General features: G+C 45.1%; 1 protein-coding gene across 1 annotated transcript in view; it reads left to right on the forward strand.

Moving 5' to 3' along the window:
• SLC7A8 (solute carrier family 7 member 8) overlaps positions 1-25,797 on the forward strand; it is a 62,571-nt gene that overhangs the window by 4,267 nt on the left and 32,507 nt on the right. The window contains exons 2-3 of the mRNA XM_010378396.2: positions 14,325-14,529; positions 15,435-15,586. Coding sequence (XP_010376698.1) covers positions 14,325-14,529; positions 15,435-15,586 — 357 coding nt within the window. The remainder of the gene's footprint in view (positions 1-14,324; positions 14,530-15,434; positions 15,587-25,797) is intronic.

The following is a 25,797-nucleotide window of genomic DNA, read 5'->3' on the forward strand; positions in this document are numbered from 1 at the left end:
AGTCTCACTCTGTTGCCCAGGCTGGAGTGCGGTGATGCAACCTCAGCTCACTGCAACCTCCTAGGCTTGGAGTACAGTGGCGTGATCTCAGCTCACTGCAACTTCCGCCTCCCAGGTTCAAGCGATTCTCCTGCCTGAGTTTCCCGAGTAGCTGGGACTACAGGTGCGCACCACCACGCCCAGCTAGTTTTTTTTTTCATTTTTAGTAGAGATGCGTTTCACCATGTTGGCCGGGCTGGTCTTGAACTCATGACCTCAGGTGATCCACCCGCCTCAGCCTCCCAAAGTGCTGGGGTTACAGGAGTGAACCACCACGCCTGTCCTAAAGTACATGTTTTATAAAATTTCATTCAATGGATGATTGAAAGCAGGGATAACAGAATGGTAGGTGTTATGGAAATATACTATGAATTAATAAAAGACTCATGCCAGAGAGTTCCTTATAACCTGATTGGGAAGATGAGATGCGTATGTACTAAACAGAGAACATTGAAAATTAATGACATGGTTTAGTTGTGTAAGAGCTGAAGGAGGGCAAAGTTAGGTGAATGGTGGGAAGCAAGGAGAGAGAGGTTCTTATTAAGAACTAGATTAAGAAGCATCTTGAAGGATTTGAGGAGAAGATGAAGTAGGGGATTCTGGGAGTTTTCGTAGGTAAAAGCACAATGACTAAACTATTATTTCCTAGATCAAAGATGGTGTCCTTAAAAAAAAATTGAACTATGAGAAAAATTGAGCCAGGTGTGGTGGTAGATACATGTAGTCCCATCTACTTGATCATTTTAGCCCTGGAGTTTCAGGCCAGCCTGAGCAACAGAGCAAGACCTCATTTCCCTTTTTTTTTTTTTTTTTTTTGGAGACAAGATCTCACTCTGTTAACCAGGCTGGAGTACAGTGGTGCAACCATAGTTCACTGCAGTCTTGAAAGCAATTCTCCCACCTCAGCCTCCCAAGTAGTTTAATAATTTTTAAAATTATTTTAAATTTTTTCTAGAGACATCTCAACATGTTGCCCAGGCTATCTCAAACTCCTGGGCTCAAGCAATCCTCCCGCCTCGGCCTCCCAAAGTGTTGGGGTTACAGGTGTGAGCCACCATGCCCAACAAAACCTTGCCTCTTAAAAAAAAAAACCAACTGTCTTATATATTTCTGAATCTTTAGTGTTTAACAGAGTGCCTGCTAAGGAATACTTACTCAAATGATTGTTGAATTTAGCGGACTCCAGGACAAAAATATGAATAGGAAACATTTATCTGCAGGGCTGCTGGGAACCTGGCTTGAAAATCTTTAAGCTAGGAGTAGTTTGATCAACCTGGACAATTAGGTTGGCCCATTTTAATCTTTTTTTCCGAGACGGAGTGTCTGTCACCCAGGCTGGAGTACGGTAGCTTCAACCTCTACCTCCCAGGTTCAAGCGATTTCCCGCCTCAGCCTCCCGAGTAGCTGGGACTACAGGCATGCACCACCATGCCTGGCTAATTTTTTTTTTTTTTTTTTTTTTTTTTTTTTTTTTTTTTTTTAGTAGAGACAGGGTTTTGGGGTTTCACTGTGTTAGCCAGGATGATTTTGATCTTCTGACCTCTTGATCCGCCCACCTCGGTCTCCCAAAGTGCTGGGATTACAGGCGTGAACCACCGCGCCCGGCCTATTTTAATCTTTTAACATCACCCTTGCCCTAACCTAACCAGGCTTTTGCTCTCCATGTACTTTGCTAAGGAAACCTGTTGGCAGCATATTAATTTAGATTTTACCATGCATGTGGAGTTCACCGCAAAGCCGAAAGAGGGTGTGGAAGACAGCAAAGTTCATTTATTAATGATACCAAAGGTACTGTTAATGCTGTGTTTATTAAACACTTAGTATATGCCAGGTACTCATCCAATTATCTAACATACCTGAACTTATTTGTCATTCACAATAACTCATTCGGTAGACACTTTATTATCTCTTCCTCCAGATAGGAAATAGAGACTCAAAGGGGTAAGCAACTTTGCTGAAGATCACACAACTAAAAAATATTGGAGCTAGGATTCAAACCCAGAGCTTGTCTGAATCCTGAATCAAGCTCGTAAGCATTATTCTTCACTATTTCTCTTTTTATCTCCTAAAGGAGCATTTTCTTTTAGAATCTGGACAGAGATCCTTATTCATTTTTATAAATGAATGTTCATTGTATAGCAACTAATTTTGTGTTCCCAGTGAGGAAGGTTCCCATTATATGGGGGAGCTGGGCTGTCAGCTGGGTGTAGAAGAAAGTAATATTCCCAGTGCAGTTGCAGGAAGATTTGGGTGAGCCTGAGGGGCATCTGGCCAGCACAGACCATGCTTACATTCATTCCTGCACACGCACACCTTTCCTTTATGGACCAGTGTTCTTCCCAGCCATGTTAGAGGTGCCCACAGAGTTCTTGGCCGTTTAGGTACTTTATACCAGTCACATATCTAGGTATGTAACCAGAATCTATGTCTTGAAGGCATTAAAAGGAAAACCTTAAACAAATTAAATTTAGCAGTGTTTAATTGAGCAAAGAACAATTCGTGAATCAGGCAGCCTCTTGAACTAGAACTTGTTCAGAGTTTCTGGGGCAGCCTCATGGTCGAAGAAGATTCATGGGCAGAAAAAGGCAAGTGACATACAGGAAATGGAAGTAAGGTACAGAAACAGCTGGATTGGTTACAGCTCTACGTTTGCCTTATTTGAACATGGGTTGGATAGTTGGCTGCCTTTGATTGGCTGAAACTCAGTTAATGGTACAAAAGTAGGTTACAGTCTATTTACACATCCAGTTAGGTTATGTTTCACTACATATAGAGAAAACTTTAAGTGGAATTTAAAATATGTATGGAGGCAGCTTTAAGCTAAACTTAACAAAGGTGAAAAAGCTGTTTGGAGAGCTGTAATAATAAATCCAAAAGTATATAATGTCAGACCATTTTATTTTCAGCACAATTTATGTTTATGGGGGATCTTGGTATATTTGCTACGGAACAATACTGGATGCAGATCTAGCTACTAGACCACTATCTCCCAACTAACATGACTTTTTAAAATAGTATTTATTGAGCTCTTACTAAATGCCAATTCTTTTTTTTTTTTTTTTTTTTTGAGACAGAGTCTCGCTCTGTCACCCAGGCTGGAGTGCGGTGGTGCAATCTCAGGTCACTGTAACTTCTCCCTCCCAGGTTCAAGTGATTCTTCTGCCTCAGCCTCCCAAGTAGCTGGGATTACAGGCGTGAGCTACCATGCTCAGCTAATTTTTGTATTTTTAGTGAAGACAGGATTTCACCATGTTGGCCAGGCTAGTCTCGAACCCCTGACCTCAAGTGATCCACCTGCCTCGGTCTCCCAAAGTGCTAGGATTATAGGGGTGAGCCACCGCACCCGGCCTAAATGCCAATTCCTGAGTTATAAGCTCTTTACATATATTATTTTATTCAGTCTTCACAACAATCCTAAGAAAGTACTTATTATAATTACCTGTACGTTAAAAATGGGGAAATTGAGTCACAGAGCTGGTAGCTAATTTTCCTAGGGTCACACCACTGATAACTGTGATGACTCCATAGCCAAAACACTTAACCATTTCCCATTTCTAATTGGTAACCAAGACAGGAGGAGGCTGATGTGTATTGCATGGTGGGGCAGTTGGCCATGGAAGAAGACAACCCTGAGATTGGAGTCCAGAAAGACTATGGTGTCTGATACTGAAAAAATTGGGACAAAAAAACTTTAAGGGTTTCTGTCAACAGAGAAGTGTGGCTATGGGTATAACCTGTACCGAAATGGCTCTGGGCTGACTTGGAAAAATTTCAAGTATGAAAGATCTCACACCCATGTAGTCTATACCATTTTAGAAGATTTTGCATTTTAGTCTCAAATATGATGTATTAGCTTCTAATCCCAAAAATATCTACTGGATGTTGACCAGAAGGAGGGAGTGTGAAAACTGCTTCTTGAGTTTGTATTTCAATAATAAAAAAAAAAAAAAATACACACACAAAACATGGAGGGATTAGGATTTGGTTCATTCAGGATGAAAATGTGATTAAAACTCTCATTGTTCTCAAATAAAATTCTGGGACAGAAGCCACTAGGAGGTATTTCAAAACAAACACATCTTGGTGAGTAGGGAAAGGCTATATACCCAGCAATGTAATAATAATTAAGTAGCTACCATTCACTGAGCACTTACTATGCACCAGATTTATAGTGCCCGATTAGTACTTTATAAGTATTCTCATCTAATCCCACACAATAACTACTGTTATAGAAGTGAAAGGTTCAAACAGTTAAGTAACTGGGTGATGGTAGAACCTAGATTCCCACCCAGGTCACTAAACTCTGAAGCACCTGGGCCTAACTAAAATGCTCCTCAGTCTGGAGTGCAAGGTGTCTGGGACCAGGGATCCTTGGTTGGATGCTTCCTGCCTCCAGGAACCAGAGAGCTCAAGGAGTAATTTGGTTGAATCTGCTGTTGTCAGGGCGATAATACATTCCCTCAAAGAGCAGAGTTACACAGAATGACTTACTAGCAGGAGATGCTTAGAGTCAGGGAAAGAAAGTAGGAATCTGGCAGGTAAAACACTATGTCCAAGAGACACACCAGACAGCCATTTTAAACAACCATAGTTAAAAACACCCCGTACCTGCCAGGTGTGGTGGCTCATACCTGTAATCCCAGCACTTTGGGAGGCCGAGGTGGGTGGATCACATGAGGTCAGGAGCTCGGGACAAGCCTGGCCAACATGGTGAAACCCCCTCTCTACTAAAAGTACAAAAATTAGCCAGGTGTGGTGGCAAGTGCCTGTAGTCCCAGCTCCTTGGAAGGCTGAGGCACGAGAATTGCTTAAACCAGGAGGTGGAGGTTGCAGTGAGCCAAGTTGCACTACTGCTCACTCCAGGATTCTGTCTCAAAACAACAACAAACAAACAAACAAAAAACACCACTGTACCCAAATCAAATAACCTTCTCAGGGAGGCCAGCACCATATATACACTTTTCTGAGTTAAATCAGCTTATTGAAGTGGGGTAGAGGTGTAGGGTATCTTGGCTAGGGCTTCTCAAGTTGCCAGGCTACCGAGGTCTTCTGTCTTTCTGATGAGTAATCCAGCAGCACAGCTGCCTTCAAAGAAATGCCTCAGGAATTTCTGTTGTCATTTTGTTGATATTGTAGGAGAGGGAGATGGATCTAGAAAAGCAGGCACACGCAAATGATCCCAGGAGTATATCACAAACTACAGAAAACGAGAGCCATTCAGGAACCCAGGGGGCTAGAAACTGTTCCTTTCCAATGTTTAACCCCCTGCTGAGCACACAGAGCATGGAGGACCATGCCTTCTTCCCCTCCCAGAACATGTCTACAGAGCAGGCCCCCAGATCCCTTCTCCCTGGATATCTGGAAATGGCAAACTGCAGGCTACTCTCTGCGGCAGGAGTGGGAGCAACTGGACATGGGATTCAGAATTATTCCATATTTTAACAAACACTCACCGAGCACACTATATTCTAGGCCTTGTCCTGAGCACTGGTGAATTTTATTTCTAGGAGGCAAAATAATCCCTCAAGTCTATTTTAAGCTGTTTTATTTATAGAATGAGTGAAGTTTGAGCTGAAAACCTTTATTGATCACATCTCATCCCTCATCTTTGTCACAGTCACATGTCTTCTCATTGGTTTGCTCCCTGCTTTAAATATCCTCAGCATCAGCAGTGACGTTACTTCTGGGGAGAAGGTTTCACAATGTCTGAAGATGGACCAGGCAACCTCACACTCAACTGCACATTGCAAAAGCAGATTACTCAGACAGAGCACCACTGCTGCAGAATTATTACTTTTCTCATCTGTCTCTCTGTTTTAAAGGTGCTTGTTTGTACATTTAGGAAATGCACAAATACTTCAGCTGCTTTTTAAGAGTACAGTTCTGCAGAGAGTGTTTAGTAAGCAGCTGATAAAGACAGGTCAGGTTGACCTAAGGTGATATTTGGACCCTGATACTGAAAGCAGAAAGTTTAATGTGAATTTTTCCATGATTTGCATCAGCATGCCATAGAATGGGAAGAACCACTGATTAGAAAAAGATGGGCTTTAGAGATAGTCTTAAGTTTGCAAACTGCTTCCCCATTTACAATCTTCGTAATCTTGAGCAAGCTAATTATCAGTTTACTTAGCTGTGCAATGGAAATTTGTTGTGGAGTATTTGAACAAAGCTGGCTGAGTGGGGTGGCACATACCTGTAATTCCAGCACTTTGGGAGGCTGAGATGGGAGGATCACTCGGATCCAGGAGTTCAAGACCAGCCTGGGCAACACAGTGGGATCCTGCCTCTACAAAATATTTAAAAATTAACCAGGTGGGGTGGCACATGCCTGTGGTCCCAGCACTAGGGAGGCTGAGGTGGGAGGATTGCTTGAGCTCCAGAGGCAGAGGTTGCAGTGAGCTGTGATAGTGCTACTGCACTCCAGCCTGGGTGACAGAGTGAGACCTTGTCTCAAAAAAAAAAAAAAGTAAAAATTAAAAAAATAAAACAAAGCCCTTGCATTCCTTTAACCCAAAGAGAGAAATAAATTAATATTTATTGGAAAATGCCATAGTGCATCAGTATGCTGTAGAATGGGGGGAACCATTGATGATTAGTGGTTCCCACCTCCAACTCACACACTCAATAATTTTGGTTCTGAAATTTGAATTGGACGGATCCAGTGAGAAGACTGACCGTTTCAGCCCAAGTCTGATCTGCTTAGCAACCAGCTGGTTGCTTTTCTTTTTCTCTTTGCTGAGCTGAGTCTGACACTCATCAGCATCAGTCTGACACTTCCCTCTTCCAGGAAGACTTTTCTGAACAGCCTATGCCAGTGATTTTTTTTTTCCACGCATTAAAATCTTGTCATATATTGCAATAGCCCTCATGCAGCTTCTGCTCTGCGTGGTGGTGTCAGCTCTGTGTCTGTACATATGTGTCTTCCCTTTCCATACAGTTCCTTGAAACCAGGCACTGTGTCTCACTTTCACATCCTATAACCTAGTACATGGTGAGTATTGAATAATAGCAGTCAGTCAAAAACAAATCATCATTCAAGATTGCCTCACAACAATGTGAATGTACTTAACACTGCTAAACTATAGACTTAAAAATGGTTAAGATGGTAAATTTTGTTATGTGTTTTTACCACAATGAAAATTTTGTTCTGTTTAAAAATGAGTTATTCCCATGAATAATACATTTTTGTGTGCTTAGCTTAAAAAAAAAAAAAATCATCCAGGCTCAAATTTGAAAGGGATTGGAGCTCAACCAAAAGGTAACAGTGCTGAGGTTAAGAAGCCTTGTTCTACCTTCAAACTTCAATGAAGCCCAGATACTTTGTTGTGGGAGGCTGTCCTGTCTATTGTAGGATGTTTAGCAGCATTACCCGCCTCTACACACCAGGTGCTGGTAGCTCTCCCACCCTCATTGTGACAACCAAAAGTGTCTCCAGATACGGCCAGCTGTCTTCTTGAGGTGGTAGACAAAGTTGTTCTCAGTTGAAAACCACTGAGGAAGACAAAGCCTCTCACTGTAGATGCCTGGCTCCCCAGTTGGGCTGGGAATGCTGGAGGCAAGATGTGGGTCCTTCATGGGCTTATTTGAGGGCTCAACACTCAGCCCCCCACCACCCCCAGGCTACGATGCCTGTCTTTCAGTAACTGGTAGTTGGCTCCATTCGTTTCATTAAAAGTCCGTGTGTGAACAAGTGCTTCCCCATTACCTTCCAAAACAAGCATGTACAGAGTGGGCGCTCAATAAATACCTTTTGAGATGTGATTACCTGCTGTCTGCCCACCTGCGGCATCTAAAAATTACACCTAGACCAGCAGACAAATGACTCAGAGAATGTTTTACAGTCTTGGCTGTACCGTACTGTTTTGGAGCCAAGCCTCCAAAGCAAGTCCATTGAATTCTTCTAGGACTGGTCTCTGTCCCTACTGCTACAAATCCTAGCCATTCCTTACATTTGTTAGCATTTCACAAATTGTAAAGTGCCTCACATATAGGCTCTCCCTTGATTCCCCACAACAACCCTGTTGAGGTAGGCAGGGCAGGAACAATTACTCCTATTCTGCAGATGAAGAGAGTGATTTTCACAAAAATTCAGGTCACATAGCAAAGCAAGAACAAAGTTTCTCCTCCAGCTCTAAGTCTAGTGCCCTTTCCATGTTTTCAATAAGGAATCCAGAACAGCAGAGTTCTGCAGTGCCTTCCACATCTCTATCTGCAGAAGATGTTGACTCCTCAGGGCATGTGTCAGAGTCTTGACCTGCTACCACCCCTGAGGAGCTGTTTGTACAGTCCTGATGGGAAAGTGTAAACAGGGTGAGAAGCATGGTGAGCTTCCAGGCCTGGCGTGAAGATCAAAGCCTGGGCCCCACATGCCAGACCTGCTTTCACGCTGTTCCCTTAGTCCTGAAAAGCTCTGAGATCCTCTCAGCCACTTTGTGAAAGAAACACAAAGCAGGATCACCTAGCTTTCTCTGGACATCATGGAAATGGCCAAAACCTCCAAGCCCCAGGAGAAGGCTGTGGCTAGATTTCAAGGCTAGCATGAGTAAGGAAGGCCAAAGCCTTTTGGATCTGAGGGTCTGTTGGGCGTCAGAAGTCTGTAATCTCATGCCTTAGGAAATTCTCTGATGGCTGTAACATTCTAGTGTGGACAAGCCTAGATGTGAGTAATGCTTTAATGGGAGTCACACGGATATTGGTCTACAGATGGGGGAGTTAGTGATTATTCACGGCAAATGTGGGTTTTCTCAATTCCGGCAATTTTTCTAGTGAAGACTTGCCCATTGAGACAACGTGGCTCCTTTTTAATGAAATGGTTTGCTTGGTTTTTCTTTGACAGAACAAGCCAAACTGGGTTTCATTGTCCAGGCATCCTAGAATTCATTCTTCACTAAAGAAGATCTGTGTGATAAGATGATTACTTTATTAGTTGCGGGGGATAGAAGCAGGACTAAAACTCTAACCTTGAGTACCTCAGCAATACCAGATAGATGTGCATCTCATTCTAAGTGGCTTTACAGACAAAGAGTCTAAGCTAAAACATTGGAGGAAAAAACCCACAGTGATCAACCTTCTTCCTGTATCTCATCAAGAAACGTTTGTTGGCCGGGCGGGATGGCTCATGCCTATAATCTCAGCACTTTAGGAAGCCAAGGCAGGAGGATCACTTGAGGCCGAGAGTTCGAGACCAGCCTGGGCAACATAGTGAGACCCCCTTCTCCGCCTAAAAAAAAAATTAGCTGGGTGTAGTGGCACACACCTATAGTCCTAGCTACTCGGGAGGTTGAAACAGGAGGATCACTTGATCCCAGGGGTTTGAGGCTACAGTGAGTATGATCACACCACTACACTCCAGCTTGGGTGAAAGAGTGGTGAGACCTACAGCCAAGCACATAATCCCAGCACTTTGGGAGGCCAAGGCAGGCGGGTCACCTGAGGTCAGGAGTTCGAGACCAGCCTGTCCAATATGGTGAAACCCCATCTCTACTAATAATACAAAAATTAGCCTGGCATAGTGGTGCACGCCTGTAATTCCAGCTACTCGGGAGGCTGAGGCAGGAGAATCACTTGAACCCATGAGGCGGAGGTTGCAGTGAGCTGAGATCGTGCCACTGCACTTCAGCCTGGGTGACAGAGTGAGACTCTGTCTCAAAAAAAAGAATGAAAGAGAGAGAGACAGAGAGAGAAAGAGAAGGAAGGAAGGAAGGAAGGAAGGAAGGAAGGAAGGAAGGAAGGAAGGAAGGAAGGAAGGGAGGGAGGGAGGGAGGGAGGGAGGGAGGGAGGGAGGGAGGGAGGGAGGGAGGGAGGGAAGGAAGGAAGGAGAAAAAAGGAAAGAAAAGAGAAAGAAAGAAAGGTTCATAGTCAAAGTAGAAAAGCCTTTTCCCAGTTCGTCTTTTTCAAAGCCACTCTGGAAAAGTCTCACTTAAGACAGTGTCCAAGTTGAAAAGCCCAACTGTTAAAGTGTCTGTTTTGCAGTTTCCAGAGGGTAGGCAACATGGAATCATGGAGGAAAGCCTCGACCACGAGTCTAAGGACTTAGCTTCTCATCCAGGTCTTGCTACTTATACAGTGCATGACTTTGATAAAGTCCCTTCACCTCTCTGAGCCTCAGTTTTTGCGATGGTAAAATAGGAATGATACAACCTGCCCTGTGCACCTAAGCAAGTAGTTAGGAGACCAAGTAAGGTAATGGATATCAATGTTTTATAAATGCCCATTGAAAGTGGTACTGCAATAGAAGGAATGAATCAGATCTGTGTTCCAACTCTTTAATAAGTTGCTCCTGTGAACCATGCCCATTGCCTATAAAGTAGAGCATGGAAGACTGACCCTCGTGTATTAGGAAGACCTTTTATTTTCAGGGAAAAGCTGGAGGCTGTGACAGAAGATTTAGGTTCCAGTCCAGCTACAACGAACTTACCCTATGATATAGGCAAATAACTGCCTTTCTAGGTCTCAGTTTCTTCATCCATAAAATAGGGATAATAATACCGCCCTCATTTTCCCCACTTGAAAAAGGAATAATAGTTGTCCTACTTTCTTCCCCTATAAATTGGAGATGGTAGGCCAGGCGCAGTGACTCACGCCTGTAATCCCAGCACTTTGGGAAGTCAAGGAGGGTGGATCACTTGAGGTCAGGAGTTATAAACCAGCCTGGCCAACATGGTGAAACCCCATCTCTACTAAAAATACAAAAATTAGTCAGGTGTGGTGGCACATGCCTGTAATCCCAGCTACTCGGGAGGTTGAGGCATGAGAATCACTTGAACCTGGGAGGCAGAGGTTGCAGTGAGCCGAGAAAGTGCCACTGCACTCCAGCCTAGGTGACAGAGCGAGACTTCATCTCAAAGTAAATAAATAAATAAATAGGAGATGGTAATAATAGTCCGTCTACTTTCCTTAGCAGTGAAATAAGTGGGTTGCTTTACTCATTTGCCTGCAATATATGCTTAACATTCTCACAGGATTTGGATGTTCCAAAGAAATAGGTATACTAAATTGCTCTGTAGAGATGCACAAACGGTGTCAGATATCATTTATTAATTAAACATTACAGAGCGTCTACTGGGGACACTTCACAGATAAGGGAAAGCAGCATAGTTCTTGCTTTCATGGTGCTTACAGTCTATTGGAGATGAATATCAGAGAGATGATCACACTAAAGATTGGATAGAAGTAGTAGACCCTACTGTTGAGTAAATGTAACGTCAATTTTCTTTCCATTCTAGAACATGTTTCTGCTGTGAGTGACATTCTTTCTCCTGCAGAAGTCCCAGAGGCTGCTAAGGTGAAGGAAGTGTTCTTGACTTTTCTAGTTTGCTAGGGAGTGATTTCCTAGAATCAGAGACACTCATTTTTTTCCTATTCCCTAGCACTTAATTTACACTAGTGTAGCTCAATATTTTTTAGCTTTTATCTTTGTAATTTTATTTATTTATTTATTTATTTATTTATTTATTTATTTATTTGAGACAGGGTCTTGCTCTGTCACTAGAGTGCAGTGGTGTACTCACAGCTCACTGCAGCCTCGCCCTCCCAGGCTCAGGCAGTCCTCCCACCTCAGCCTCCCTAGTAGCTGGGACTATAGGTGCATGCCACCAGTCTGGCTAATTTAAAAAAAAAAAATTTTTTTTTTTTTAGAGATAGGATCTCCCTATATCGCCCAGGCTGGTCTCGAACTCCTGGGATCAAGTGATCCTCCCGCCTCAGCCTCCCAAAGTGCTGGGATTACAGGCATGAACCACCAATGCCTGGCCTATCTTTGTAATTTTAATTTGGTCAAAATTAAGGTTTTGGGGCGAGAAACCCAATTTTTTGAAGTGAGGACTCTTATTCCAATGCCAATCTACTGTGACCCTCGCAATCCCTCTGGCAGCTCTCTGCTAGAGTTCTTAAAGGCTGGGGCCTCCAAGAAGAAGTGAAGGCAAGAAGTGGGCAATTAGTGTTGCACATCCCACCTTCCAGTGGCTCCTGTGGCCTAGAACAAGGGAAAGAGCACACACACTCGAAATGTTAGAGTGAAAGCAGAAGAGAAGCACTCACTGATCCCTGCTGCAGTGTTTGTTTTCTACAAACCCTTAGTGGAACATTGACACTCTTCATTCCTGAGAAGATCAGATCTAGTAAATAACACCCATCCTCATTTTCCCTCTTGCAACAGCCATTCTTGGCTCTAAGAAGCACCTAGCTATACACTCCTCCCTTTTCAGTACCTTAAAGACCAAAGTCAAACCTTGTTTTTCTGCTGCTATTGATTGTTTTTCTAACCTCTTGAGCTGGTTTTATAACCCTAGTTCTATTGCTTTCATCTTGGCAGGCTTTGAAATGACCTATAGATCGCTCTTTTGATAATTTCCTGCTAGGCAAGGAATTTACTATCGTCTTTCAGCACTATTAGCAAACCTGTCTCTAGATCTGTCATTTCCCAGCACTTGATGTCTTTCAGGGAACAGCAGTTTGGCAGGCGAAGAATCATTTGACAAGGGGAACGTGTCCTAAATCCTGGAATACTACAAGCAGGTCTTTTAGTCTCTACTAACCCAGTACTTCTGAACAGACCATATGGGGACTGTCTGAGAGAGGCTGAAAGATGTCCTGTTGGTCTATCATAGAACTTTACACAAACTTACAAGAAGAGGAAAAGTCTGTAAGGTTTGGCGGCACTCAGAATCTCCTTTTTCTATCTTCTCTTCACCTGATAGTTATATCACTAATTTGATGATGAGGAATTATTTTTCTTAGTTTCATTTCTATAAGCAGCCCCTTTCTGTTGCGAAAGACCGTTAGCACCAAAATTAGGAAGACATATTTGAGACAAATATGTGCTTCCTTTTCATCTGTATCTAACTTCAGCCTGTGCCCCCTGATTCTATATTTCAGTCTCAGGGCTAGATTGCGGTTGTGTTATGGTTGAGATCTGAGCGTCAGTTTTTGAAAGCTGAGCATAGGACCTTACAATCTCCATCTCACTGGTTCCAGACCACTACAGAGAGCTCATGGAGGCTTGAGATGTCCTTAGAACACAGTCAAATCCAGCTGACTTTAGGGTACTCTAGCTCTGCCTTTCCACCTGGATCCATTTGGTCTCTGCTCCTTTCCTCAGGCATTTAGTGGTGCAGCTGGGCAGAGCATGAAGCAGCACTTTCAAAGCACCCACCCAATGGACCTTGATGACCTATTTTATCACAAGAAGTGGACAGGGGAACAGTTGGGAAGAAGCATGTCAGGAACAGCCTCCACACTCCTGTTCCTCCTCTGCGTAACACACACAACCCAGCAGCCAGCCATTCAGTACTGGCTGTGGGCCTCACCTCTCAGGAGAAAACCAGCCCCTGCACACAAGCAGAAGTGGATTAGTGGAAAGAGCGCTGGATTAAGTATCAGGAGACTGACTTCTAGATCCAATTTTACCCATCAGTAGCTGTGGAATTTGGAGAAAGCCACTTAACCCCTCTATGTCTTAATCTCTTAGTTTGTAAAATAGAGAGGGAAGTACCTGCCTCTCTCCTCTCCCTGAATTCCATAAGGTTGTTTTGAGGGTCACATGAAAGATTGGTGGGTAATGACCTTTGAAAGAATATAGTACTGAGGCTTTGTACAGATTGCATTCCTACACACCACCTCTAAACTACTAGCACTGTTTTTATAGAGTTATTTTACGTTCTTCACCAAGGGTGGGGCTGTCATGTCTAGGGTAGAAGCCAGCCTCCAGGAGTGTTTTCCACACTCACGAGTCTTGAAAACCCCCAATCTTGGGGTGTGACCACAATCTGTCCAAAAAAGATTGTCCTTTGGCTCATTTTTGAAGCCTTCCAGTGGGCAAGTGTTCTCTGAAAACAGTCCACTTTTCCAGCCCTGCCATTTTCAGAGTCTTGAGGGCCTTATCACTTTGGGTGGACCACATGTCTCTCAGCTGGAGGGTCCTGAGATTCGATACTTCACCATCACTTTCTGCAATGTGGACCTAAGCAACTCACTTGGTATCTCTGAGACTCAGTTTCCTCCTCTGTAAAATATGAGAAATGATATCTGATTCCATAGTGTCATCCTGAGGATTAAATGAGATGTGGAAAGTACCTGACCAAGTTCCTAGTCAATATGTGTCAGTTCTCTGCTCCTCTTTACCCTACTTCAGGGAGAATTATTGCTAGACACCTGCCTGCAGATCATTTATGTATCTCCAAGGCATTTCAGAATCAGATCAGAGATGAGACCACCCTCCAAATGCCAATCCTGCCAACCATCCTGTCTCTACTGTCTCCCCTTCTTACCCTTGGTGTACCACGCAGGGAACATCATCGGCTCTGGAATCTTTGTCTCGCCAAAGGGCGTGCTGGAGAATGCCGGTTCTGTGGGCCTTGCTCTCATCGTCTGGATCGTGACAGGCTTCATCACAGTTGTGGGAGCCCTCTGCTATGCTGAACTTGGGGTCACCATCCCCAAATCTGGAGGTGACTACTCCTATGTCAAGGACATCTTCGGAGGACTGGCTGGGTAAGAGGATCTGTGGAGACCTGAATGGTCTAGGGGAAAAGGAGGAAGACATTCAGAAGGAGGTCAGATCAGAAAAAGCCAACGCTAGGAGTTTCCAGTCTCCAGTGTGCCAGGGGGTGCTAGAGAATGGAATGTCTCTTCTGCTTTCCTGCCATGGTTGCTAGTGTAACCTTGTGTCCCCTTGAGGCTCCTGAGAATGACGGAGGGACCAGTTTTGTAGTTTTGACCTCTATGTTGATCTTAGTGGGAAGGATTCTATGAGTGAGAGCAAACGGAACTGTATAACAACACTGACCATAGATTCCCAGAGAAAGCACATCACAAAAACAAACCTCTTCTATCTTGACAAGTGAGAGTGGCCACTTAAGGTAGAGTGTACCCTCTTCTCACACTACCAAGGATAATGGCCTTCCTCTAGAGTTGGACCCTAATCTTAAATATCCTCAATTTCTGCATCCCTGCCATTGGTAAACCCTCACCAATGGGCCAAAGGGTGTGAAAGGCGCTTCCCCTACAAACCTCCACTTGATACCTCTCCTGTTTGTTGCTTCTGTAACCACACACTTAGTATGTCCTGTCTATCAACATTCTGGGGTTGCAAATTTTGTTTTTCCACCATTGGATGCTGGTGGCCACAGTGATGGAGAAGAGATGATGAAAGGAGAGAAGAGAAAGAAAGAATGCCAAGACTTGTGTTAGTGCTTGTGGAAATTTAGTTCTTCATCATTAAACCATTTTATCGTCATTGCAGAAGGCTGGGTGTCTCATTTGTGGGTGGGGGCAGAGGCTGGGCTCTTCAGCATCCCTGAAAATAAAAAAGAGATGCATGACTTGCCCGGGCTCTCCCCTGATGGCTCTGCATCCCTGCCATGCCTGTCGGCGGGGATGTCCCATTCCTCCTTCAGGTTCCTGAGGCTGTGGATTGCTGTGCTGGTGATCTACCCCACCAACCAGGCTGTCATTGCCCTCACCTTCTCCAACTACGTGCTGCAGCCGCTCTTCCCTACCTGCTTCCCCCCAGAGTCTGGCCTTCGGCTCCTGGCTGCCATCTGCTTATGTAAGTGTCATCTGGGTCTTGGTAGCAAGACAGCCTCTTTTATTATATTTATTATTATTATTTTTAGAACAGAGTCCTCTGTCACTCAGGCTGGAGTGCAGTCACATGATCACAGCTCACTGCAGCCTTGAATTCCTGGGCTCAAGTGATCCTCCTGCCTCGGCCTCCCAAAGTGTTGTGGTTACAGGTGTGAGCCACTGTGCACAGTCTGAGGGACGGCCTCTTTTAGCCTCCCTGGTGGTCTACATTCTCTGACTCTCCTTCCTTCTCTCCTTTTTTTTTTTTTTTTTTTTTTTTTTTTGAGGCAGGGTCTCACTCTGTCTCCCAGGCTGGAGTGCAGTGGCGTGATCTCCATTCACTACAACCTCCGTCTCCCAGGTTCAAGCAATTCTCCCACCTCAGACTCCCAAGTTGCTGGGATTACAGGCGTGAGCCATCATGCCCAGCTAATTTTTGTATTTTTTGTAGAGATGGGGTTTCACCGTGTTGGCCAGGCTGGTTTTGAACTCCTGGCCTCAAGTGATCCGCCCACCTTGGCCTCCCAAAGTGCTGGGATTACAGGCCTGAGCCATCTCACCCTGCCTCCTTTTCTTTTCCCCATTACTTTTCTTTCAGTTTCCTCCAAGTGTGTTTTGTATGAATGGATTCTGCATACAATTGTCTGGTGGGAGAAAAAAAAAAGAAAGAAAGACAGAGAGAAAGAAAAGAAAGACAGAGAGAAAGAAAAAGAAAGAAAGAAAGAAAGAAAGAAAGAAAGAAAGAAAGAAAGAAAGAAAGAAAGAAAGAAAGAAAGAAAGAAAGAAAGAAAGAAAGGGAAAGAAACTTAAGTAGCTCCTTGGAGTCACTGTAATTTTCACTGGCCAGGTCAAAGCACTTTCACCTATATTATCTGATTTGGGCCTAATGACAAGTCCATGAGGTAAGCTGGGCCAGTATTAACATTTTCCCAGAACAGATAAGGAAACAGAGAGCCAGACAAGTGACTTGCCCAGGGAGGCAGGCCGTGTGGAGTGCAAGGGCTCCTGATTTCTTGTCTGTCCAGTGCACTGCACTATGCTGGCTACTCCCAGCTGCGCCTAGGAAGATTACTCTGGCTTCATGGCAGTAAGTCCACATCTACTTCTACCTCAACTTGTCAAGTCACACTTTTTTAACTCTCTTAGAGAAGAGTTTGTCCATGGTCCCTGCCCTTGATGAGTTTTCTAACTAGGAGAAAAGCCGTATAGACGGATACTGTGGTTAGGATTCAATTGCAGTAAAAATTCAGAGACGGGAGCTAGGCATGGTGGTGCACACCTGTAGTTCCAGCTACCTGGGAGGCTGAGGTAGGAGGGCCGCTTGACCCTGGGAGTTCTGGGTTATAGTGAGCTTGATCACACCTATGAATAATAGCCACTGCACTCCAGCCTGGGCAACATAGTGAGATCCTATCTCTAAAAAAAAAGAAAAAAAATTAAAAACAACAGTAACAGTAAAATTCAGAGAAGGGGAAAAGATCTCTGTGGGCTGGAACAGGTTAGCGAGGCTTTCTAGAGAAGTTCTGCAGAGCCGTATTTCTAGGAAGTCTCAAAACTTTATCTCCGATATTAGTCATCTCAATGGATTGGGGTATCTTACATCTTTAATCAAAAACTAATTTCTAAAGTAAATAGTTACATATGTTTCAGGGGCTCCACCTCTAGAGTTCACTCGGTCCCTGACTTCCCACACCTTCTAACACACATACACTTAGCTGAGGATAGTGATTATCCTGGCCATATGCTTTCCCAGGTCCTGACACTTTTCCTTCTGTCCTGCTATGGGATGGGGGAGGAAGAGATCACTCACCTACCTCAGTAGCCTCTTACAGGGCGGGCAGCTGGGACCCAAGAGGCGGTCTCCTTGGCAAGTGAGCCCTCTTTGGAAGTGGTGGTCAACCCTGGGACAGACCTCCACCACCCAGGCCATTTGTGATATGGGGCCAAGACATTTTTTGGGGGGTGTATTCCTTGTGTTTGGTCGGGCCTGCTCACAGATCTGGAGGCAGAGGAATACAGGCTCCAAAACCAGGCTGCCTGCACCTGCATCTCCAGTCCACCACTTTCTAACTGCAGTGGTGAGTGCTGAGCAGAATCACCCGCCCACCCTACTGTGAGGTGGGGAGTGAATCCTGGCTGCCTCAAGAGGTCGTGGTCACAAGGACTGCAAGAGAGAAGGAAGGGGACACCCTCAGCACAGTGTTAGACACCCAGTACCCCAGTCATATCAGTCACTGAGGGTGGGCAAGATGCTGGGGCCACTTTATCCTTGCGTCCTAGCTGAATCCAGAGTTGAGAGGGGGAGGAGGAGGAGTGAGGGTGTGGGAATGCAGGAAGAGTGCCGTTTCTGTCATCAGATTGGCTAATGGGAGGGTGGGAAGCAGGGCCACAGAAGTGCTGGCCACTGCTGTTTTGGTGTTTCTTTGCACACAGACAGTTTCCTTTTTTCGCTGACGCTGCTAAAGTGTCTCAGACAAGAGGCCACCCTTACCCTCCTACTAGAAATCAAGAACCCCGAGGCTGTTCAGTTTGTTCCCTAGGAGAGGAGCCAGGCCACAGGTTGATGAAGTTCCCGGGCAGCCAGACCCCATGGCTTCCTTTGCATTCCCCAAATCTGCCAAGGGTTTGACCTCTTGCACAAAGACCCTCCAAAGTAGTGTAGCCCTTTGGGCATCCCCTCAGACCAGAAAGATCCAAACCCTCCTAGGAGATAAGAACAACACCTGCCCGTAGCCCTGCTCCAGAATGACAGGTTACACAGTCCTCTCCACAGCCTACCCCTCACCTACACTCTGAGAACACCAAGCCAAGGAGAAATTTAGAAACTGGTTGATGACAAAAATGACAAGACCCCCCTCCTCTATTCCTGTAGTCAAAGATTCAATAAAGCTTATCTAAGTTCGTCCTCTGCCTTCTCAGCAGAACTGCAAGGAAATTATCTCCAACTTAACAGTAGCCAATCTTGTCCTCCAAAGATAGGAATTTTCAGTGTCCTTGAAATACGTGTTCAAATATTTGTCTACCTTCATAAGCAGAAAAATATTCTTAAATCCTTCTTATTCCCAAGCGTATTCCTCCTTATTTCCTTTAGGGGAAATGGAAACCAGCTCCACACCTGTCCCTCTGCAGCATCCCTTTCCTCCTAGCTGTGAAGGCCATGTGGAGCTGCCATCCCTCTGCCCAGCAGGGTGCACACGTACATGCATTAGCTATACACAAACTTCCTTTCTCCCTTTCCTTATGCCTGACACTCCCAGTTGCTTTGAGTCTGTGTACAGACGTTCTGTTTTCTGGTTTGTTGAATACTTTTTTTTTTTTAATCCACTTCCATAGGCCCCTCAAGTCCTCTTTTTTTTTCAATTTTATTTTATGGCAGGCCATACCAGATAAGCATCCAATCCTCTTATAAGGTATTCAATAAAACAAGAACCAAGCTGTCAGGAAGGCTCGGTAGATGTTTTGTTTTTGTTTTTGTTTTTGAGACGGAGTGTAGTGTAGTGTAGGCTGGAGTGTAGTGGTGCCATCTTGGCTCACTGCAAGCTCTGCCTCCCCTGTTCAAGTGATTCTCCTGCCTCAGCCTCCCAATTAGCTGGGATTACAAGCATGCGCCACCACGCCCAGCTAATTTTGTATTTTTAGTAGAGATGGGGTTCCCCCCGTTGGTCAGGCTGGTCTCGAACTCCTGACCTCAAGTGATCTACCCACCTCGGCCTCTCAAAGTGAGGCCACTGAGCCCGGCTGGTAGATGCCATCTTTCATTAAATGCTGGCACTTTTTATTCCAGGACCCCTTCCACCTATCCACCTACCCCCACCATCATCCAGCCCTCCTCATCCTCTTAGCAGGTGCCAGGCAAGCCAGCTGCCTACAATAAGCCCAGCTTGTATCTGTTTTGAGAGACATAGTAGAGAGTTCGAGCGTGGCGTGAACATATGCACATGGGGAACTCTGCTTCCTGCTGTCCTGTGGTGACATGCTGATGACTGTCAAGCGAGAGGTTTTGAGGAAAGGCCACCCTCTGTGGAGAGGTCATTGAGTGTATAATGGAGGGCACTGGAGGACAGGGCGCAGGGCCCAGCAGGGAGAGCCCGTGTGGTAAAGCCCATGGTGAGGGTTTGCTGGGGGAGGGAGGAGATGAGGTCAAGTCTGCTTCCATGGTGGGGCTGTTTTGGAAAAGAACTGATGAGAAATGAAGTTGGGACGAGCCAGGTGGTGGGGGTGGAGAGGCGGAAAGAACCTGCTGAAACTGGCTGGCCTGCCAAGTCCTGGAGCTGGTGGGGGAGAGGAGAGGGAGAGGGAAGGAACTGCAGACTTGGATCACACTTATGCAACTGCAGCTGCCACTTCGAGTTATTCTATTATTTAGGTCAAAGCTGATTACTCACTGCTGAGTCAGCAGAATATCCCTAGCCACCTGGCAATAAAAAAGAAAAGAAAAGAAAAAAAAACCGGGAGAGAGAGAGAAAGCATTTTACATTTTAATTAAATAAAAAGCCCTTCTCCCTTCTCCAGAACAAGTCTATTAGTGGGAGGGGAGGGAGTTAGGAGGGGACTGGGAAGTGTTAGAACTTGGTTTTGATACCTTTTGTGATTTGCTTGTGTGTTTTTCTCCTTTTGTATTATTTCATAAGTAAATGACTATATTCCCCATATAAAAGATCCAAGTAAGATATAAAAAGAGTCAGCAGCGATAGCTGCCCTTATTATCAGCCCCTGGCCAGTAGCTGCCGTCATAGTGGATAGTTCTAAATAAAGTGCATCTGTTACTGTACAAATCTGGCTGCATAGACATATGTATTGACAGGTTATTCCTACAGCTTGACCTTTTTTTTTTTTTTTTTTTTTTTTTTTGAGACAGAGTCTCCCTCTGTCGCTCAGGCTGAAGTGCAGTGGTGCGATCTCAGCTCACTGCAAGCTCTGCCTCCTGGGTTCACGCCATTCTCCTGCCTCAGCCTCCCGAGTAGCTGGGACTACAGGCACCCGCCACCATGCCCGGCTAGTTTTTTGTATTTTCAGTAGAGATGGGGTTTCACCGTGTTCGCCAGGATGGTCTCGATCTCCTGACCTCGTGATCCGCCCACCTTGGCCTCCCAAAGTGCTGGGATTATAGGCGTGAGCCACCGCACCCAGCCTACAGCTTACCCTTTTATCCTGTAGCCACATATTTTGGCTGTTACCTGGGTCTCTAGTTGTAAACAAAGTGTCCACAGTGATCCAGAGAAAGCACTGGGTCCAGGGGACACCCTTTCCCAGGTTCCATATGTGCATCTGTGCAACTCTGAGTTTTCCTTTGGGATATATTTGTCCCCCGTTCTCTTGGAGACTGGGTCACCTTTCATTCAGTCAGCTCCTGGCCTCCTTCCTCTCATTTGGGGTTGGAGTCATGTCCAGCACCTTAGTGGAATCAATTCTTTTTATTCAACTTCCTCACTTCTCCCTGAATGTCTTGACCTAAAGAAGCTCCTTCTCCTTCCTCACCCTCAGGAGAAAGAAATATCCTGTATGCATTTCTCAAGGAAAAAATGCATCTAATCTTGTTTTCTATCTTGCTACTGAGATTCCTAAGAGGCTAGGTTTTCCAGGGCTTCAGATTTCTCTTCTTCCTTGAGCTATTTGGAAAGGAAAGGACTTCACGTGTTGCTTCAAACTCCTGAGTTGCTTTGCAATTCCTCTGCAGAAAGCCTCCAACTGCCTGGTGCAGAATGCTGTCACAGAGAAACTCGTGGGTTGTTTTGCAAGTTTCTTACAAATTTAATCAATCCCTTGACATCAGAGCATTCAACAGGCTTTCCTATCATCTAAATCCCTTAACCTCAGTTTATTTTCCCTTGAGCCTTCATATTCTTTACCCCCAAACTTCTCATCCCCAGACACTAAACATATTCCTTCAGATACCTGGGCAGCACTGCCTTCTTGCCCTTCCCTAGTCCCCAGAGAGTTCTTCGGGTATCCGATCAGCCTTGTTTATATGAATTCAGACAAATACAGACTGGCCTACATTTGATTCCTGTACATCCAAGACTCTATTGTTCTCTGTACACCTTTTAACTAGCCAGCATTTAAAATCTAAATGTATTGAAAATCTCTTGATTTTTACTCAATAGCCAGTTTGACTAACATCTCAGTTTTCATTTTTATGATGCATTAAGATGAAAATTATTCTGTAAGCAGATTTGTGTTTTTTTTTTTTTTTTTTTTTTTTTGGAAAAGAGAAAGAAACTAAAAAAATCCATCAGCAGGACCGGGCGCGGTGGCTCACGCCTGTAATCCCAGCTACTCGGGAGGCTGAGGCAGGAGAATGGCGTGAACGTGGGAGCAGAGGTTGCAGTGAGCCAAGATCGCGCCACTGCACTCCAGCCTGGAGGACAGAGGGAGACTTCGTCTCAAAAAAAAAAAAAAAAAGAGGCTGGGCGCGGTGGTTCACGCCTGTAATCCCAGCACTTTGGGAGGCCGAGGCGGATGGATCACGAGGTCAGGAGATCGAGACCATCCTGGCAAACACGGTGAAACCCCGTCTCTACTAAAAATACAAAAAATTAGCCGGGCGTGGTGGCGGGCGCCTGTAGTCCCAGCTACTCGGGAGGCTGAGGCAGGAGAATGGCGTGAACCCGGGAGGCGGAGCTTGCAGTGAGCCGAGATTGCGCCACTGCACTCCATCCTGGGCAACAAAGTGAGACTCTGTCTCAAAAAAAAAAAAAAAGTAAAAGAAAAAATTTCCATCAGCTAATCACCATACTGAACTCCTACACTAAGAGAAGATAAAGTATAATTTATAGAGTCTTAGAAAAGATTAGTCTAGTGAAGAGAATGGTATGCAAAAACACATAATTACAATACAATATGATGGGGAAAAAATGTGGGCAACATAGAGAAAGGGGCTTCAAAGTTGGGAAGACAGTGCTTGGAAAGGCTCCCAGCTTGAGCTAAATGCTGAAGGGTAAGTAGATTTTATCCAAGAAACAGGGAATCACTGAAAGATTTTGAGCAGAGGAGTAACATGATTAGGTTCACATTTGGGAAAGAAAAGACTATGAAACTTGAAGCAGAGACAAGCAGGATAGGCACTTGTCCAGGTCAGAAAGACGGTAGCCTGAACTAAGAATGAAGCAACAAGGATGGAGAGGTGACAAAGACAAGAACGATTTAGGAGTAGAATCAGCTGGACTACTGAGGGAAGGAATCTAGTTTGTCTCCAAATCAAAATGAAATATGTTTCAACTTAAATGTTTCCAGCATTGATGACAAGCAGTTAGAATGTGTTCCATGTCGGCCGAACGCGGTAGCTCACGCCTGTAATCCCAGCACTTTGGGAGGCTGAGGCGGGTGGAGCACAAGGTCAGGAGTTCGAGACCAGCCTGGCCAATATGGTAAAACCCCATCTCTACTAAAAATACAAAAACTAGCCGGGCGAGGTGGCAGCCGCCTGTAGTCCCAGCTACTCGGGAGGCTGAGGCAGGAGAATGGTATGAACCTGGGAGTGGAGGCTGCAGTGAGCCGAGATCGCACCACTGCACTCCAGCCTGGAGGACAGAGCAAGACTTCATCTCAAAAAAAAAAAAAAAAAAAAAAAGAAGAAAAAAATTCCATCAGCTAATCACCATACTGAACTCCTACACTAAGAAGAGATAAGGTATGATTTACAGTGGTGCGCACCTGTAGTCCCAGCTACTCAGGAGACTGAGGTAGAAGAATCGCTTGAACCCAGGAGACGGAGGTTGCAGTGAGCCGAGATTGTGCCGCTGCAGTCCAGCCTGGGCAACAGAGCTAGACTGTCTCAAAAAAAAAAAAAAAAATGTGTTCTATGTTTGCCTTCCATGTCCTCCCTAGAGCCCCGAGGGGTGCTGAGCAGGTCTCTGGTTAGAATCTTCCCCAGGGTAGTACTTCCAGGATCCTGCTCAAAATTCTGCCTGCTCTAGAGCAGTATAACTTAGAAAGGGATTAGGACTCTTGGGAAATATTATATAAATGCTACACTTCATTCTTTCAACAAACATTTATCAAGTGCCCATGATGGGCTAGTTACTGTTCTTGGCACAGAGGAGACAACAATGAACCAAAAGACTCTCATTCTCGGCCGGGCGCGGTGGCTCAAGCCTGTAATCCCAGCACTTTGGGAGGCCGAGACGGGTGGATCACGAGGTCAGGAGATCGAGACCATCCTGGCTAACATGGTGAAACCCCGTCTCTACTAAAAATACAAAAAACTAGCCGGGCGAGGTGGCGGGCGCCTGTAGTCCCAGCTACTCGGGAGGCTGAGGCAGGAGAATGGCGTGAACCCGGGAGGCGGAGCTTGCAGTGAGCCGAGATTGCGCCACTGCACTCCAGTCTGGGTGACAGAGCGAGACTCCGCCTCAAAAAAAAAAAAAAAAAAAAAAAAAAAAAAAAAAGACTCTCATTCTCGTGTGAAGCAGCAGCAGCAGATTTAGTCTTCTTTCTTAACACGGATTATACTGCAGCCACCTGTGTGTCCTCTAGTGATGCCGCAGGTAATACAGAATCAGTCATACATTATTAAATATTTGAGTGTCTGTTCTGCTCTAGGCACTGTGGCAGGCATGGGGATACTTAGCTCTTGTACTAAGGAACTCACAGTCCAGTGGATGTTCCTGACAAGTATACAGGGAACTCCAGTTCAAACTGGAGTTCCAGTTCCCCAAGAGGACAGCATCCAGGCAGCTCCTGCAAGAAAAGTAAAGATGGGACTGGGGTTGAAGAAACTCTTAGAGAAAGTGACAAGTAAATTGAGGCTGAAAGACCAGTTGGAAATAGTCAGGCAATGTTCAGCATGGGGGGAGGGTCAGTAGAATGGGGTGGGGAGAATGTTCTAGCAGAACGAATTAACATGTGTCAAGGTCTGAGGACAGGAAAAATCACAGCTGTTTGTGGGAACTAAAGGTTGTTCAGTATAGCCACACCATAGACTAGGAGGCAAGAAATGTATAATAGAAGCAAGGACCCCATCACGAAAGGCCTCATGGGCCATAAAGAGATTGGGCTCTCCCCTAGGAGGAATGAGGTTTGAAGGGTTTCAAACAGAAGACCGACATGATCATATTTGTATCTTAGGAGAGTCATGCTGCAAGGCTAAAGGATGGATTGGTGAGGGGAATAAATCAGAGGCAAGAAAAGACGATTACAATGCGGTTGTAGGGATTCAGGTTAGAGATGACCGTCATGTGCATCTTGGGGCAGTGGGAGTAGAGAAAAGTAGATGCTTTTGGCATTTAGAAGGTGAAATTGGTAGTGATTAAGGTTGAAGGAGTCAAGGACTGCATGGTCTTGTTGGGGATACAGGTGAAGTAAATCAGGGACAACACTGGTTCGTATTGTCTGTACATATTGTCATATTGTCTGAATTGGTGTGGTTCAGACTAGTCAAGTTGACCCCTCTGTCTTTGTCACCCTTTTTACTCACTCTTCAACACTTAAAATCTGTTGCTGGGACTTGAGGAAGCATCCCCTGTGCTTTTGGACTCTATATCTATAATGCCAGAGTAAGTAAGCTACCTGAGAAGTCAGTCTTCTTCATTTCAATGTGCTTCAACTGCTCTCCCAGATCACCTCCTCTTTCCTGACTCCCATAGTGTCTCTTCTGCTCTTCAGCTTTTACTCTCAGACCGAAGTTCTGCTGTTTAGAGAGTGTGTGTGCCTACACAGCCCACACCCTGGAAAGTGGGGAATGAGGGGCTTGTTTTTGGGAATACGTCTACTTCTGATTGGGAGAATAGTGAATGGGACTGAGGTTTCCTGAAACAGGAAACTCTTTTGGAGTTCAGCTTCCACCAGGTATGGTAAAGATTTGCCTACTTTCTTGTACCAGCCAGAAACTTAAATTCTCCTCTGGCCTTTTGTTGCTGACTGTCAAGGATCACTTTGTTTTTCTCAGAGCAGCCAGGGCCCATGATTTAAATAGAGTCACCCACTAATTGTGTCTGGTAAACTTTTTTTTTTGAGATCGAGTTTTGCTCTTGTTGCCCAGGCTGGAGTGCAATGACACGATCTTGGCTCACCGCAACCTCCGCCTCCCGGGTTCAAGCAATTCTCCTGCCTCAGCCTCCTGAGTAGCTGAGATTACAGGCATGCGCCACCATGCCCAGCTAATTTTTTTGTATTTTTAGTAGAGACAGGGTTTCTCCATGTTGGTCAGGCTGGTCTCGAACTCTGGACCTCAGGTGATCCACCTGCCTCGGCCTC

This window comes from Rhinopithecus roxellana, chromosome 5 (assembly GCF_007565055.1).
Source record: "Rhinopithecus roxellana isolate Shanxi Qingling chromosome 5, ASM756505v1, whole genome shotgun sequence".
Classification (NCBI taxonomy): Eukaryota; Metazoa; Chordata; class Mammalia; order Primates; family Cercopithecidae; genus Rhinopithecus; species Rhinopithecus roxellana.